The sequence below is a fragment of the Sceloporus occidentalis genome, unplaced genomic scaffold (assembly GCF_023333645.1).
Source record: "Sceloporus occidentalis isolate IW3139 unplaced genomic scaffold, rSceOcc1.0.p SCAF_5, whole genome shotgun sequence".
NCBI classification, from domain to species: domain Eukaryota; kingdom Metazoa; phylum Chordata; class Lepidosauria; order Squamata; family Phrynosomatidae; genus Sceloporus; species Sceloporus occidentalis.
In genome coordinates, this window is record NW_028316985.1 from 80,103,532 (window position 1) to 80,119,195 (window position 15,664).

The 15,664-nt window shown below is 38.4% G+C and overlaps 1 protein-coding gene across 3 annotated transcripts in view; it reads left to right on the forward strand.

Moving 5' to 3' along the window:
* Window positions 1-15,664, forward strand: part of LOC149312363 (cadherin EGF LAG seven-pass G-type receptor 1-like) — a 187,744-nt gene that overhangs the window by 58,708 nt on the left and 113,372 nt on the right. For all 3 annotated transcript variants that reach the window (XM_089524468.1, XM_089524469.1, XM_089524470.1), the window contains exon 2: window positions 10,434-11,072. In XM_089524468.1, the coding sequence (XP_089380594.1) occupies window positions 10,434-11,072 (639 nt within the window). The remainder of the gene's footprint in view (window positions 1-10,433; window positions 11,073-15,664) is intronic.

Genomic DNA, 15,664 nt, shown 5'->3' on the forward strand with positions numbered 1-15,664 from the left:
TTCATTAGTTAAAAAGTACACCATTGAGGGCATATTCATTAGAAAATGTATCATGGTGGCATGTTAGTTACATTTAGAAAAAAATACAGGGTTTTTCAGGCAGCCAATAGCTTGTGGTTCAAGTAACTTTATTAGTTGCATTTCAACATGAAAGCTTCCAAGGTGACTGGCAACATGAGGTAAAACATCTGGTCAAGACATAGCAATAAAACATCAATAAAAACAATAACAACAAAATGAGCTACAGAAGAGATAAGAGATAAAAAGAAAACAATCAAAAAATAAAAATAGCAATGAAAAGACCAAACAAACAAACCATTAAGAAAAATGAAGCAGTTGGGGTACAAAATAATCAAACGGATATGCTTTCCTCTATTTGCTATTTCTGTATCAGCTTAGATCCAAACAGTGACCAAATTTTGAATCATTTTGTCATTCTCTCTGTCCAGTCTAGTTGAAGGATCATAATCATCATGAGTCTTTATTTCAAAGTGTTTCACATAGCAGCATTCACTTTACAATACTGGATAAACTGTATGCAGACATATGCACATACACATAGAAGAACATTGCAGCAATTAAACTGCCAGCATTTACATTACATGGGGCTATTGAAATAATGATCAATCAAGTGGTTTGACTACAAAAACTTTTCCTGAGGTATTCACAATGAACAAGATAGACAGCAGAATTGTGCACTGCTTTCTTTCTGGGTGATGGACCAAAGAACTTGACAATAAGCATGATATATTAGCTTGTAAAAGATTATATCACTTATTGTTGTGAAGATACAAAGGCTATTGATTTCATCAGGAAAAACCCTTCAGCCCATTACAAACCTGAAAAAAGAAATTAAAATGGGGCTGGGATATGTGACCTTTTCGAAGGTTCTTTTTATGGCAAATGACTAGTCTGAAGAAGAGAGGTTGAGTTTTTTTACATGAGTAAGGATCAATAACAAAGAAAGGATTCTTTTAGGTTCGAGAAAGTAATGCTTATTCCGACAAAGCCCATCCCCCAAATATTTTACTTTCCAGGAAAGCCACATATGTTTCTATTAAGAACTGCCTTAACAGGCAAGCTCATGAAGCCACAAGGATAGCAAGTCTTGTGAGAGGAAGGAAAAAGACAGGACAGACATCCTTTGGGGGCAGAACCTAGTAGGAGCATTTGGGGCCTCAGAAGCCAAGACAACCCTAAGTTTAAGACAGTTAAATCTTCTTGGGCTATCTGATGTGGGGTGAGTTGCTATTGCTTTATGTTCCAAGAAGTTTTAATCAGTGATGGTTAATGAAGACATCTGTGTGCACTGCTGTTCCCTGTATTCAGAAGTTTACATGCAGGATCCAACCTGTTGGCTTCTATATATACTACCACTCACCTAATGGCTGAAGGGCACCAGACAACAAAAACCTGATTTGTTCATTTGTTTATTAAATAAAGATTTAGCAATAATGATCAGTCATTGATAGGAATGGAGCTTGCAGTCAAGAAATCAGGAGAAGACTAGGACTGGGAAAAACAGCTTTGAAAGAACTAGACAAGATCTTGAAGTACAAAGTTAGAATTCTCCATGCCATTGTATTGCCCATCATTATCCATGGATGTCAGAGCTGGATGGTGAGGAAAGATGATAGGAAGAAAATCAGCTCATTTGAGATATGCTAGGGAGGAGTTCTGTGGATCCTGTGGAGTGCTACAAAGACAAATAAAGGGTCCCTAGAAGCCTGAACTCTCCCTAGAAGCAAAAATGATTAAATTGGTACTGTCATACATTAGCCATATCATGAGAAGGTATGACTCACTAGAAAAGAAATTATTAGTGCTAGGAAAGTAGAAGGCAGGAGAAAAAGAGGAAGACAGGATTACAGATGGATAGACTGAATCAAGGAAGCCATGGCTATGTGTCTGCAAGGACTGAACAGGGCTGTCAAGGATAGGGTGTCTTGGAAGTCTCTCATTCATAGGGTCACCATAAATCAAGGCTGACTTAATAGCAGTTAACAAAAACAACCATCTTAAAAGGGTCAGTACTGATTAAAATCTATGATGTGATATCCATATTTTCTTGAAATCAAAAGAATCCTTTTCCAATGCAATTTGATCAGTGCTTTCTGCTTCCACCAGAGCATAGTGGCTGGTTCATGTCAAATGATGATGTTCAAAGGGGAATCAGTGAGGTAAAGAGATACACAGTTGGTCCTCCATATCCACAGATGTTTTATTAATGGATTCTACCATCCATGGCTTAAAAGCTAACCTTGACTTTGCTATTTTATGTAAGGGACATTGTATTTAATCAATGGGACTTGAACATTCTCAAATTTTGGTATCCATGGGGGTGTACTCTTTTATAGAGAAGTAAAGGCTCTGGAAACTTTGAAGCCATGGGATGGGCAGATTTTTCTAGGGGGTTTTAAATTTGGGGGGAAAACACAATATTAGGACCCTCTACAGATGGGAGGTCACTTTGTTACTTTAGAAACATAAAATATACTATAAATACCTTGGCTTGTCAGAGCATCATGTTGGAGACTTTAAAAGTACACTTTTCCCCCAAATTGAAATTGAAAATTTAATTTAATTTAAAATGTTACTTCTTGTTATAAATGGTGCCACAAGGTCCTGAACTATAAGGAGCCACATGAACTATATCTTTGCTGCCAGTTCATGAGGAGTTGCCAAAAATCCTCAATAAAAAGAGAAGAAAATTCAACATGAGTAAAACAAATTTTAAAAAATGTCCTTCAAAGTGCCAAGGAAATGTAAAACATTCTTTTCCATAAAAGCAACTGAGGAAAGGAAACTTAGGTCCAAATCACACTGCAGAAATAATCCAGTTTGATACTGCTTTAACTGCCCTGGCTCAGTGCTAGGGAATTCTGGGAACTGTAGTTTATTGTTATACCAGAGCTCTCTGACAGAGGCGGCTAAATGTCTCACTACAGTTCCCAGAATTCCCTAGCACTGAGCCAGGGCAGTTAAAGCGCTCTCATGATCTGCTGCCACATTGCCTAATAAATGCAGTTTGATACAGTACCATATTAACTGTCATGGCTCCATCCTGTGTGATCCTGGGATTTGTAGTTTGGTGTGTCAGAAAAGGCCAAATATCTCACTATACTACAAAACCCAACATTCCTTAGCATTGAGGCATGACAAAGCAGTGTCAAACTGCATTAATGCTTCAGTGTAGATGAAGTCATAGTTTATTGGGTGAAAGTACTGTGAAATATAAAGAGGTTTCTTAGTCCTTTACAAGAGATTGCCTTCTTCAGTCCCGAAATCATACCATATTCTGCCAATAGTAGTATGCCCAAACAAGGGAGCAGAGACCTCATCTGTCCTATACTGGATTTGAAGGCACACTTTCCCTTTGGGAGTGGCTTGATAGGAGACAATTTAAGCAATCAGTGAGCCGCCACCTCAATTTCTTGTAAAGAAAGTGAAATAAGTATATATTATGCTAAAGTGAAAATGGAGTTTCACACATCAGTTGTTGCTTGCATCATCATATACAGACTTGGTTGTATCAGTGAACCCTTGGCCCTCCAGGTGTTTTGGACTACAGCTTCCACAAACCTTTGTCATTAGTTGTGCTGGCTTTTGCTATTGAGAGTTTTGAGTGCAAAACACCTGCAGACTCAAAGGTTTTCCATCCTTGTCAGAGACTGAAATGTCATTTTGCTCAGCATCAGTTCAAATGTGCATATATTCTATAATCAGTTTTTCAGTAACCAGCTGATGAGAGTGCTAATAGTCTACCTAGATTTGAAAACTAGTTTTGTACTCTGATACAGTTGGATTCCAATTAGATATTAAAAGACATCTGTGAGAAATAGGGAAATGAGCCTTATCCTGAAGACAGTCCTGTTTGCCAATCTCAAGAGATAATCTCATAACTCTCCATTCATCACCCCACGTGCTTGGTAGGTAGATCCGGAGCAGAAAACTTCAGGCATCTCCAAAGTAATTGCAGATCAAAGGTCATTTGATGGAACAGAGGGCTTTGACAAGGAGAAGAGGTTTTAAAGCCTGCACCTTGTTTAACACTCCAGTGAGAAAACCTATTTGAGTGAGCGAGGCGGCTGCTTTGTCACAAGTCAGCAGGAGGGAAAGGTTGTAAACCAAGACTGACAGTGGCTAAAGGGGGTAAAGCAAAAGATCTGTTGTCATGCCAGGCAGCAGCTGCAATAGCACAGCCTCAGAGATCCCTGGAATGTAACATCTTGTGAGCCATTTGTATTTAACCGTAAGAAAAGGAATTGGGTGGGTGGGGGGTGCAGGAGGGAATAGAAAACAGTAGATACTTTTTTCCATTGATAAGAAATTTCTCTCCTGAACAGCACATATTTTGAGGGTAGCTGGGGATGCAAAGAATGTGGTCAGTGCCAGTGCTTAGATAAACCAAACTTGCTGGGATCAATAGTAACCATTATGCATTCCTTTGTTATTGTTATCAGGTGTGAATTGGTTTACTGAAAGAGAAAGTGAGCAAGAAAGCAGTTATAAGTGTGTCACCAACAGACTTTTTCAATAGTGGGTTTTCTTTAGAGATACTTCAGTTAAAGGTTATGCTTATCTTCTTTATAAGTACCACACACTATGGTACCTTTTGAAATGAACACTAGACACTAACTGTGGATTAATTCTCTGGTTGGGAAAACAGCGAGGAAGTGAGGAGAGCATTCCAATGACAGGATAAACAAACTACAGAGTGAAATTGTGTGGCTTGTTGGCGTGCTCCTTGTAACCAATAAGCCAGGGTTCCTGTAGATCCCTGGGCTTACCATGTTGATTGGATGGATTTGATCATTTTAGTAAAATACGGCAATTCGAAAAAGAAAGAAAGAAAAAGAAAGAAAGCAGATAGCTGTTGCTCATTCACAGGATCTAAAGCAGTGTATCTCGAGTTATCTGATGTGGGGGGGGGGGGGGGTCAGCAGTTTTTTCCTCTGATGTACCTGGGAATTGTTCCATATCTGTACAAATGCCTACAGTGTTTTCTTTCTTTCCCAGAAGCTTATCAGCCTATGATAGCCAGTGGCCTGAGGAACACCAGTTCATGGACCACCATTTTAAGTAGCATTGATCTAAGGGGCAGTCTTTCAGCCTTCAGATTTATTTCTTCCTTGTGACACAGGAATAGATTCCTGTCCTTCTCTAGTGTATAGGAAATACAGTTCCTTTTCCGGATTTTCTTTCCACCTTGTGGCTATATTCTTAACCTAGTTATACTATTCAGGCTTCCACAAAGGTGCTGTGTTCTACATGGGAGCCCCCCAAAATCCAAAACATTGGCTTCCTTTTTATGAGAATTGATTAATTAATGTCATTTATATGCTGCCATTCTCCCAAAGTGGGAGATTTTTTGGCCATAATCATCAAAGATAGCAATGACTCATCTTTTTTTAAAAAAATGTTGTAAGTTAAAGATTGATAGTAAACATTATTAAAAGTGTTAATATGGAAATGACTTCATGTGACTTAAACAGATGTAACTGAAAGTTGGAATAAGAAGGTAACAGAAGATTTGACACCAGATTGCTTTGATGTGTTCTTATCTTGTCTTCTTGATTCACTTTTCAGGAATATTAATATTTTCCTTGTCATGTTTCCTTGCATTTGGTAAGAATGTGGAATGCCTGTATATATCCTGAGGCAGCAGATCCTTTCTGGTCCTGGAAGTTAGCAGATTTGGGCCTGGTACTACTTGAAGGGAGACTGCAAGGGAATACCAGATGTTCTAGGTTGTATTCAGAGGAAGGGCAGTGGCAGACTACCTCCAAATAAATCTTGCCAAGAAACCCCTATGATAGCATCTTCATAAGTCAGAGTTGACTCAAAGGCACACAACAAGTTGTTTCAATGTTCTGAAAGTCTGAAGCCTAAGTTTATAGTCTTCCACTATAATTTTGCTCTGTCGTGCTCAAGTCTCATTGCAATTGATGCAACTATACTTCCATACTATATGTCCACAGTGTTCATTTCAGTAGAGCTTTTGCAAGAAAATTTCACAGTGTGGCACATAACATCCCTTGATTCAGTACACTGGTTCCTTTCTACATAGATCCACAGTGACATGAAATGGATTTAAACTGAAATACTCATGTTCAAGTCTAAGATCACAGCCTTTTCATAGTATAGATGTTTTATGATTTTACAGTTCTAGCCTAAAGTTGTCTTCTTGGAAGTAAGTTCTGTTGAGTTCAGTGGGACTCTCAGCAAGGATTACAGCCTTAATGAAAAACCTTAATGAAATAGGTAAACATTATTATGTTCCTCTTTAAAATCAGTATGATTATTATTCATTATTTTTCCAGCTTAAAAGGATTTATTAAAACTCAGTACATATCCTTAATCACAGGCATTTGTGTCAGTGTTCGCTTTTTGTGGCATTGTCATAACATCACTGCAGTGTCTTCATGACATTATTCTTCATGGAAGAGCATTGATGACCCACTTCTAAGCAAGATTGTTGCCACAACAAGTGTTAGGATTGGGTTGTATTAGCTCATTGCATTTTCATTCAAAGTGAGGTCAGAGCAGGGCATCTTGTTCTTTCACAAGCACCAGGCAATGGTGCCTTCTGATTTTTAATGAACATTTTCTTTCTAGTGCATGGATTTCGCACATGCTGTGGTTTATGGCAATTAGTCAAAGGCCAACCGTCCAGAAATATATATGATTGTATTAGTTGCACTTTCTATTTTAAAATAAAATCCTTTCTTTTTTTCTTTTCTTTTTTTTTTGCAATGCATTTTTTTAAAGATTAAAAAGGACAACTTTTTGTTACACAGTTAAACAAAGCTTTCTTAAATGGATTTATATCTTGTGTTTCACTGCAGCCATGGTTGTTTTCATTCATGTCTGATTTCCTTTTGTGCTCTTTCCTGGATGACAAAGCTGTATGGTGTCTGACGCTGTGTCTTTTATAGTGATTTATTAACTATGTCAGAATGGACGGGAATGCTGGGAAAGCTGTCTTGTATATCGTGACAGTTGATATTGATTATGACAGTTCCTGGACTCCAGTGGTTTCTCACACAGTAGACAGTATTTTGGTCTTTTTGGTGTACCATGTGATGGACATCATTGTGCTATCTTTGAAAGGGGAAAAGTTCTTTGTTTAGTACCTTTTCAATTGTAGTTATGTGAGAGGAATTATAATACAAGATTGTGAAAAAAATATCAGTTATACAAAAACTGGAAACAAGGAACTAACTTGAATCTTCTCTTTAAATGTCAACTCTCATGAATAGTCAGTTCAGACTCATCTTCAGAGTGTCTGTTCATTCTGTGTATTCATTAAATGTAACAAGTTGGATACAGTTTTTCTTTTATGCTGAACTCCACGGTCTCGGCTTATGGACATAATTCACATTTATTAAAAGCTACAGGAGATTTTCCATATACTTAAATGATATGTGGACTATACTTTTAAAATGAAATGTAAATCGCATTCCTAAAAGTTTCATATTGTTGCAGAGCTTGAAAGATTGTGCTTTGTATCTCTGGATATTTTTTTTAAATGTGGGTTTCAAAAACATTAAGGCCTGCTGAAAGTAAAAAAGCCTTAAAAACTAGAAGTGTGGACCATTTGTCACCATTAGCTACTATTTAAACTTTATTGACCGCCCATAGTACTCTGGTACTTTTACACAGTATATATGCATACTCTCTTCACACATTTCAGTCCTTTGAAGGTCAAGTATGCAGTTGACTCTTGTCAGTGAAATTAGTGGACCTTGAAAATCAACAATTTTATCTGGATTGGACCCCCAGTTAGCTACAATTGCATTAATTATAGTAGAGCTACTTCATTAGGCCAAACTTAAAATGATTGAAGATATTTTAAATATTTGATTACGGATGGATTTCCATAGTCTTTCTATTCTCATTTTAAAAATTTCCCCAAAAATTTGGAACTTGGTAACCCTTTCGCAAATTGACCTTCAGTAGCATCTGAAGGCAGCATGGTGTAGTGGTTTGAGGCTTGGACTACAAGCTTGGCGACCAGCCACGGAAATGCACTGGTGATTTTGGGCAAATCACACTCTCATTTTCAGACAAAAGCAAAGGCAAACCACCTCTAAACAAATCTTTTTTTTTTAAATCAGATTTATAGTATTTTATTGTGTTTTCATGAGGTATTTTTAAATTTGTCTAAAACAGTGTGTAACATTTTAGTGTGTTATGGAAGCTGCCTTGGGTCCCAGCTTGGGTGAAAAGTGGCATATAAATAAAGTAAATGAACAAACAAACAAATAAGAAAACCTGTGATAACTTCACCTTATGGTCCCCATAAGTCAGAAATGATTCAAAGGCACACAACAAGCATCTGATGTAAATTACTTAATGTTTCTCTGTCTGTTTAAGCAAATTATTGCTATAGAATCAAATTAATCTGGAGTTTCTGTGATGAAATTTTTACGTCAGTTGAAACTTCCTATATTGCAAAGTGATGACTCTTTCAGCCTCAGAGGAAGGCAGATGCAAACCCCGCTATGAACAAGTCTCCCCCCTCAAAAAAACAAAACAAACCATGACAGATTCAGCTTGAGGTCAGCATAGGTCAGAAAGAGATGAAGGCACACAACAACAAATTTAACTTAAATATGGTGCATTCTGTCACCTGTGTGAAAGTTTAGCTGAATGAAATATGAGGAGAGTTTTAGGAAGAAGAGAAAAGTTCCTTAAGATAGCTGTCTCTTTAGGAAAAAGGACTTGGCTTCTATATCCTTTTCCTTTAAAGGGTCACTGATCTCTTCTGGCACCTAGATAAATAGAATGCTAATTGTACTGAGACCTTTACTTTCTAAGTAAAATTGTGGGTAGAGAGCAGTTAAAGGCAGTGTGCGTAAGGAGGCAACCCAGTAAAGCCACTGTCTCTTTGATGCCCTGGTTATTGCAATCTACCTCAGAGACTGAATACTTTTAAGCATTCCAGCTATGCATGTTAATCAGGTTTCAGAATGATTGATGCTAAAGGATTCAAAGGATTGTACTCATTAACCAAGAAGCAAGTTCTAGGGACTTTTTTCCAGGCTCATCTCTGGAGACTGCTAAATGTTTCATTCTGGTATCTTTACGTATTCATTCACATCTGTATCCTTCCTTATCTAAAAGGGTTCTGCTTTAAAAGTACAAAGCAGATGCTGAATAACTCTTATATATATAACAATTCTTTACCTGCACTTAAAGGAAAATAGATGTATTGTTTTATTTAGGCTTGTAAGTCATTTTTAATAGGTTATTTATCTTTTTAATAGTTTATACCTATATTTGTATGCATATTTTGGTATGTTCAATATACAGTTGATGCTTTACAGGGGATCATTTTGTTGTCTTCTGTCAATATTTTTTTCAATAGTAGAACAGATGGGCAAAATAAAGTGGTTTCTAACTGCTTTGAAGGCAGGGCGTTTAGATGACACACGCCTCCAAAGCAGGCAGAAACAGGACCAAAGCTGTGCTCTGGAGCTAAAAAAATGGAGAAAACAAAACTCGGCATAGTCTGGCTTAGCAATGGAAGATGCACATCTATGCACCTGCATATAAATGCTCTACCATGAGTGTGGGGCTGTGGCAAAGCAAAGAAATGAAAGTGCCACAGTGCCAGTGGATTTAATTACAATTGGAGCCCTGGTGGCGCAGTGGTTAAATGCCTGTACTGCAGCCATTCACTCAAAACCACAAGGTTGCGAGTTCAAGACCAGCAAAAGGGCCCAAGCTCGACTCAGGCTTGCATCCTTCCGAGGTCGCTAAAATGAGTACCCAGACTGTTGGGGGCAAATTAGCTTACTTGCTGTTCACCACTATGATCTTTGGAATAGCAGTATATAAATAAAACAAATTATTATTATTATTATACACAAACCAGACAACCCAATGGGGGCATGGGTTGAAGGGGGTATGTAAGGGGGGCTTCCATGATTGTGCTCAATATAGTCCACCAGGGCTGTTTTTGTAGCCTCTAGGGGAGTTGACATGTTTATCTCCAAAATGCTTGCAGAAGCCCTTTAGAGTTTGGATGGCATTTCTACCATGTTTGGAGGCCCCCCACCCCAGGGTCGAATGTTTGGAGCCTCTAGGGGTCAAATAAAATTTTGTAAAGTTTTTCAAAAATAGTTTTTGCCATAAAATGCCCTGTAAGAGGTGTGAGGAGGCACTTGCAACATTTTTCTAGGCCCACCCTGAGACAATTTTTTGGAAACAGGAAATGAAATGGCAGTGTCAGATAGAAATTGTTTTCAGTGGACTGGGTACTCGCTGTTGCAATTTGTTTGTTCAGCCCAGCATTAAAAAGCTGCTGGGTGTTTGTGACATTGGTTGACATTCTGTTTCCTGCATTTTCATATGGGATGAAAATATGTAAAACCAATTGGAAAGATAATCTGGAAAAGTCTCTGATTCTCTTCTCTTTCCTTTAGATGGCATTCACAATGTTACAGCACTTTGCACCTTACGGGTGACAATCATCACTGACGATATGCTGACCAACAGTATCACAGTACGACTGGAAAACATGTCTCAAGAGAAATTCCTCTCTCCACTACTTGCTCTGTTTGTGGAAGGTGTGGCTACTGTGCTTTCAACAACCAAAGAGGGCATTTTTGTCTTCAACATTCAAAATGACACAGATGTCAACTCCAATATTCTGAATGTTACATTCTCTGCGTTGCTTCCTGGTGGTATTCGAAATGAGTTCTTTCCCTCTGAGGATCTTCAGGAGCAGATATACCTCAACAGAACACTCCTCACATTAATATCTAACCAGCGTGTGCTACCTTTTGATGACAACATTTGTTTGCGGGAGCCTTGTGAAAACTACATGAAGTGTGTGTCTGTACTGAAGTTTGACAGCTCTGCTCCATTCATAAGTTCCAACACTGTCCTGTTCCGACCCATACACCCCATCAATGGGCTGAGATGTCGGTGTCCCCCCGGTTTTACAGGTGACTACTGTGAAACAGAGATTGACCTTTGCTACTCTAACCCTTGTGGAAACAATGGCCTTTGCCGGAGCCGAGAAGGAGGCTACACATGTGAATGTTATGAAGACTACACTGGTAGGTCCTTATCTTGCATAATAATATATTGATCTATGTATTATGGAATTAGACAAAGTCAGACTTTCTCCTCCTAGGTGACTCAAAAGGCCAAGATAAACTTAAATATGAGGCCAAACATAAATTTAAACTCCAAGATCAGATAGGCTCTGTCTGTACTTAACTTGAAGAAGTGAGCTTTAGTCCATAAAATGTTAACGCTGTGATAATTGGTTAGTTTGAAAGGTGCCCCAAGTCCTTTTCCTTCATTTTTTAAAATAGATAAATGCAATCAGTAGAAGGACCATAGAAAACATACTTTTCATGTAGAAGGTCTTGCGTTCAGCACCTGATACATTATGCTAAAGGATGTTAGTTAGATAGGCCTTTATCTGCATAACATCAGGTGTAAGGACTAAAGATGTGAATGCAGTTAGTTGGGGCAATATATGATGCAGTTTTGTTTAATGGTTACCTTTTCCACATACATTGTAATGTAGGGAGACATCCAGAATGCTGAGCAATGTAGACTGAAGAATATGTACAGTGTGTGTGTGTGTGTGTGGGGGGACTAATTATATGCAATGGAGGTGTGTAGGGTTGACTAAAGAGGGGTTTTGATGGATGTCAGATCCTTTTGCAACAACTGGTCAGCACTGAAGAAAATGGAAATGCCCTTGGTGTCAGATTAGATTTGCTACATTTTGGACTTTCTAGCCGTTACAATAAATCATGCAGTTTGGGGACCCATTTCCATATGGACTGGCTTTCTCAATACACACTGTAAATACTAAAAGGGTGTTTTTGTTGTTACTCTTGTTGTTTAAAACAATGGGTGGCAAAGTAGATATGCCATATTTAGTCTTCATTTTGTAAAGGACAGTGGACCCTTGTTATACGCTGGGGCTTGGTTCTAGGATCCCCATGTATAACAAAATCCGTGTGTGCTCAAGTCACATTAAATATAATGACATAGCAAAATGGTGTCCGTTATAAAAAATGGAAAATCAAGGTTTGATATTTGAAATATATACTTTTTTTGAACATTTTCAAACTGTGTATGCTTGAATCCGTGTATAAAAAAATCTGTGTATAAGGAGGGCAGACTGTAAAGTATAAAATTTAAAACAATTTAAGTATGCATAGGGTTGAATTCACTTTGAGACAGCTTCATAATGCATCCCTGCAGTGTACCCACCAAAGTATTGATGGTTGTGCTGAAAGTCTCCAAATGGTTGCTTTATTTATTTGTTACTGGATGTTGAAAATATTTGTTAAATACTTTATTCCCATCCAGGCTCTTAGTAGAACAAATAGTAAAATAGATATTTAAAAGGTCAAGCCATATGGCATGCAGGGTTTAAATATGTGATAGGTATTCACCTTTGTTAGGCCTAGGTTGAAAGTAGAGGAATCTAGTAAATTCATAGTGGTTAGGGACAGTCAGCCCTCCAAGGTCTCACTGTACTTTAGAGGGCATTCCTATTTCAGAAATAGCTCATAAAAGCTCTGTGTATCTTTAAAAAATCTTCCATAGACTTAAAAGGTTGAGCATTCTTACTGAAATGATAATGCTCAGAGGAATGCACTTTGCTTTGGAAGCTCTAACATTTCGGAAACATGCTTAGAAGAATAACTACAAGAAAGTAGCTTTTGTTTCTTTGCTAAAGTACTCTGATTTTAATGCTGAGATTATAATCCAAATATACCTTTATCGACAAACACCCTGATTTCCTCTAGAAGGCAATTACATCCTAATAAAGAGGCTTCTTTCTCTCCCATGTTCCCTGGCCCACTCTAATACTTTGAAGCTCTTCATTTGTTTGGATGTAATTTATACATGTTGAAAGTTTTTCTGTCTTCAGGAGTCTTCTGTTTCAAGAAGTACGGTACACAGAGCTTTTACGAGCTATTTCTGAAATGGGAATACCCTCCAATAGTAATTACCTGCACTTCCTGTGAAGTAAGGAGGTGAGTGATAAGGAGACACAATATTTGTAGGTCCAAATCAGATCTGGAACAAGATCATTTCATTTTGCCAAGTCAATGAACACAACCTGCCTACAGTGCCTCTGCCTATGAAGGGGGAGAAAGTAATCTTAAAACATAAGCAGATTTCCAGTTATTATTTTTTCCTGTTGTTTTCTGTGTTCTGTTGTGTCTGTTTGTGCGTATGATTTCTATATTAAAACAGCCAGTGTGGCGTAGTAGTTTGAGTGTTGGACCAGGGCTTTGGGATGTCAGGGTTATAATCTGCCCATGGAAACCCACTAGGTGACCTAAAGCAAGTCATACCCTCTCAGTCATAGAGGAAGAAAACAGTAAGCTTCCACCAAATGACCTTTTCCAAGAAAACCCTATGGGTCGGTGTATTTTGCATCCTAATTTTCTATCAAGATTTGAGTGCACACGGAGAGGCAATATCAGACTTTAAGACAACCAGCATCTTCACAAGTTTTCAGATGATTTTGTGTGTCCCAGTCACTCGTGTGTTCTACAAATCTCCAAGCTGGGCCAACAGCAGCAATTTCTTTCTTGAAATGCAAGTGAGTTAATTCTCATTTAAGTTCATTTGATTATTCAGATCATTTGATCATATAGATCATGTTTGATGATCTGTTTTAATAATAAAATTATTAAAAGTCAACTTTATTTAAAGATTAGGAAAGCTAAAGCTATCTTTCTTCTAGTATTAGGACAAATTTATTTTTTGGACTAAAAGTCAGAATCCTTAGACTGTGTGGCCAGTGGCTGGGGATTCTGGAAGTTGTGAGCTACAAAAGGATTGTGTTCAAGCTCTGCCTGTGCTGGTGTACTGTATTAACCATTTTGATACTGCTGTGTGTTTTTAAATGTTGTAAAATTAGAATCCAGTGCTGAAATCAAGTTGTCTGATCAAAAATTGGGATAGTTGGCTGACAACCTAGAGATTATTCTCACCCCTTTAAATCAAGGGTGGGGAAAAGCCAAATATCAATACATGTGGTCTACAAGGCCAATTTGGGGCCCTCAGCACTCCCCAAACATTGTTTGCTCCAAAATGCTACAAGGACACGGTGCACAATGCCATGTTTTGCTCCTCAGGCCATTTTGGGTCCAAAGGGATTCTTTTTTTCTAACAGGTAGTGGCCAAGAAATTACCTTCTGATTACTTTTTTATTTTAAAAAATATGCCACTTCTTAGCCTAAAATAGCCCAGGGAAGCTCATAAGACATGGTGATATTTCCTGTAAACCCCTTGGAGTACTAGGGTATTGTGTTGCAAAACTGTTGTAACTAGATACTGTGCCAGATACGGCAAAATCACCCAGAGGTGAAATCACAGCCACTAGTTTTTCCAGGAAACAGAACTGCTTCTGGGCAGAGCCCTTTCCCTTGATAAGATCCAGGTCATCGGCTTGGCAAAGCATCAGCTCATAGCCCAGCTTCGCCATCTTTCTTATTTTTAAATCTGACTCTGATTCCTTGAGAGATGAGAATTGCTCCTGGAGGGATGGATACACACAGATGCAAATCCATTCCAATATGTCCAGATGATGGGATGAAGGAGTACACAGCAACTTCTGCATGTCTTTAGCCTCTGACAAGTAGAAACCCTCAAGGGTAGGGCAGCCCAGCTCCTGCAGCTGCCCATAAAGAACAGAGAAAGAATCTGCCACCCGTTGTTGTTACTATTTTTAGATCCTGCCTTTCCCCCCAAACTTGGGACTCAAGACAGCTCACAATTAAAAAAAAAAAACAATATCATGTATATACTCCTGTATACGTCTAGACATTTTAATCAGATATTGACCCCAAAACCCTAGATCGAATTATCTATGGGTCAGTGTAAGTACTGTACCTTAAGTTTCAAGATAAGATCCATCCTCTTCTCTTAGTAGAGTGGTGAAAGGTGAGAGCTTAGTTCGTCCTAGGAGCACTAAAGCCCCTCTACTTGTTCTGTTGAGGCACCATTTCTGACCTTTCGGAAAGCCTGGCAGGAAATTGGTGGCAGTGGCAGCTCTTTAGTGCTTCCCCTTAAAGGAGCACCAAGAGCAATTGAGCTCTGCAGGATTTTAGTAAGCCATTTGTTTATGTTTGTCAGCTTTTCTTGGTTAAAACCAGTCAAAGTTATCACATTAAAGTTAAAGGCTATAATCACTCCTAACGTAGTTGCCATTTTCTTTGCTCTGCCTTTACATCCTTTTTGACACACGCACATTTTCCTTCCCTCGTCTGTGCCTTGTTGCCTTCCTCACACAATACACAACCACAATTTACAGCCCTGTTTGCCACAGCAAAAGTTGGTGTGTGGACTTTCTGTTTGATTGCAAACTTAAATGGCATTTTTGGGGTGCTGCTGCAGTCCTTTTCGAGGCAGATTGACCAGTGGTGTAGGGGCGCTGTTGTTTATGCCAAGATCCAGGAAAGAAAAACCACTCTTTCAGTGCTCAGTATAGAACTTTTCTATACCGTATTTTATCTGAGTTGGGAAAAATTGAAAAGCTTTCATGTGCCTTTTTTTCTCGTGTGAGAAAAAGGAATGCTGTGGAATCTTCAAAGCTGAGTTTAGGGTTGGGGGAAGCACAGCGTATTACATTCAGAAGAAGTGATGTTGTTGCTATGTTTTAAAG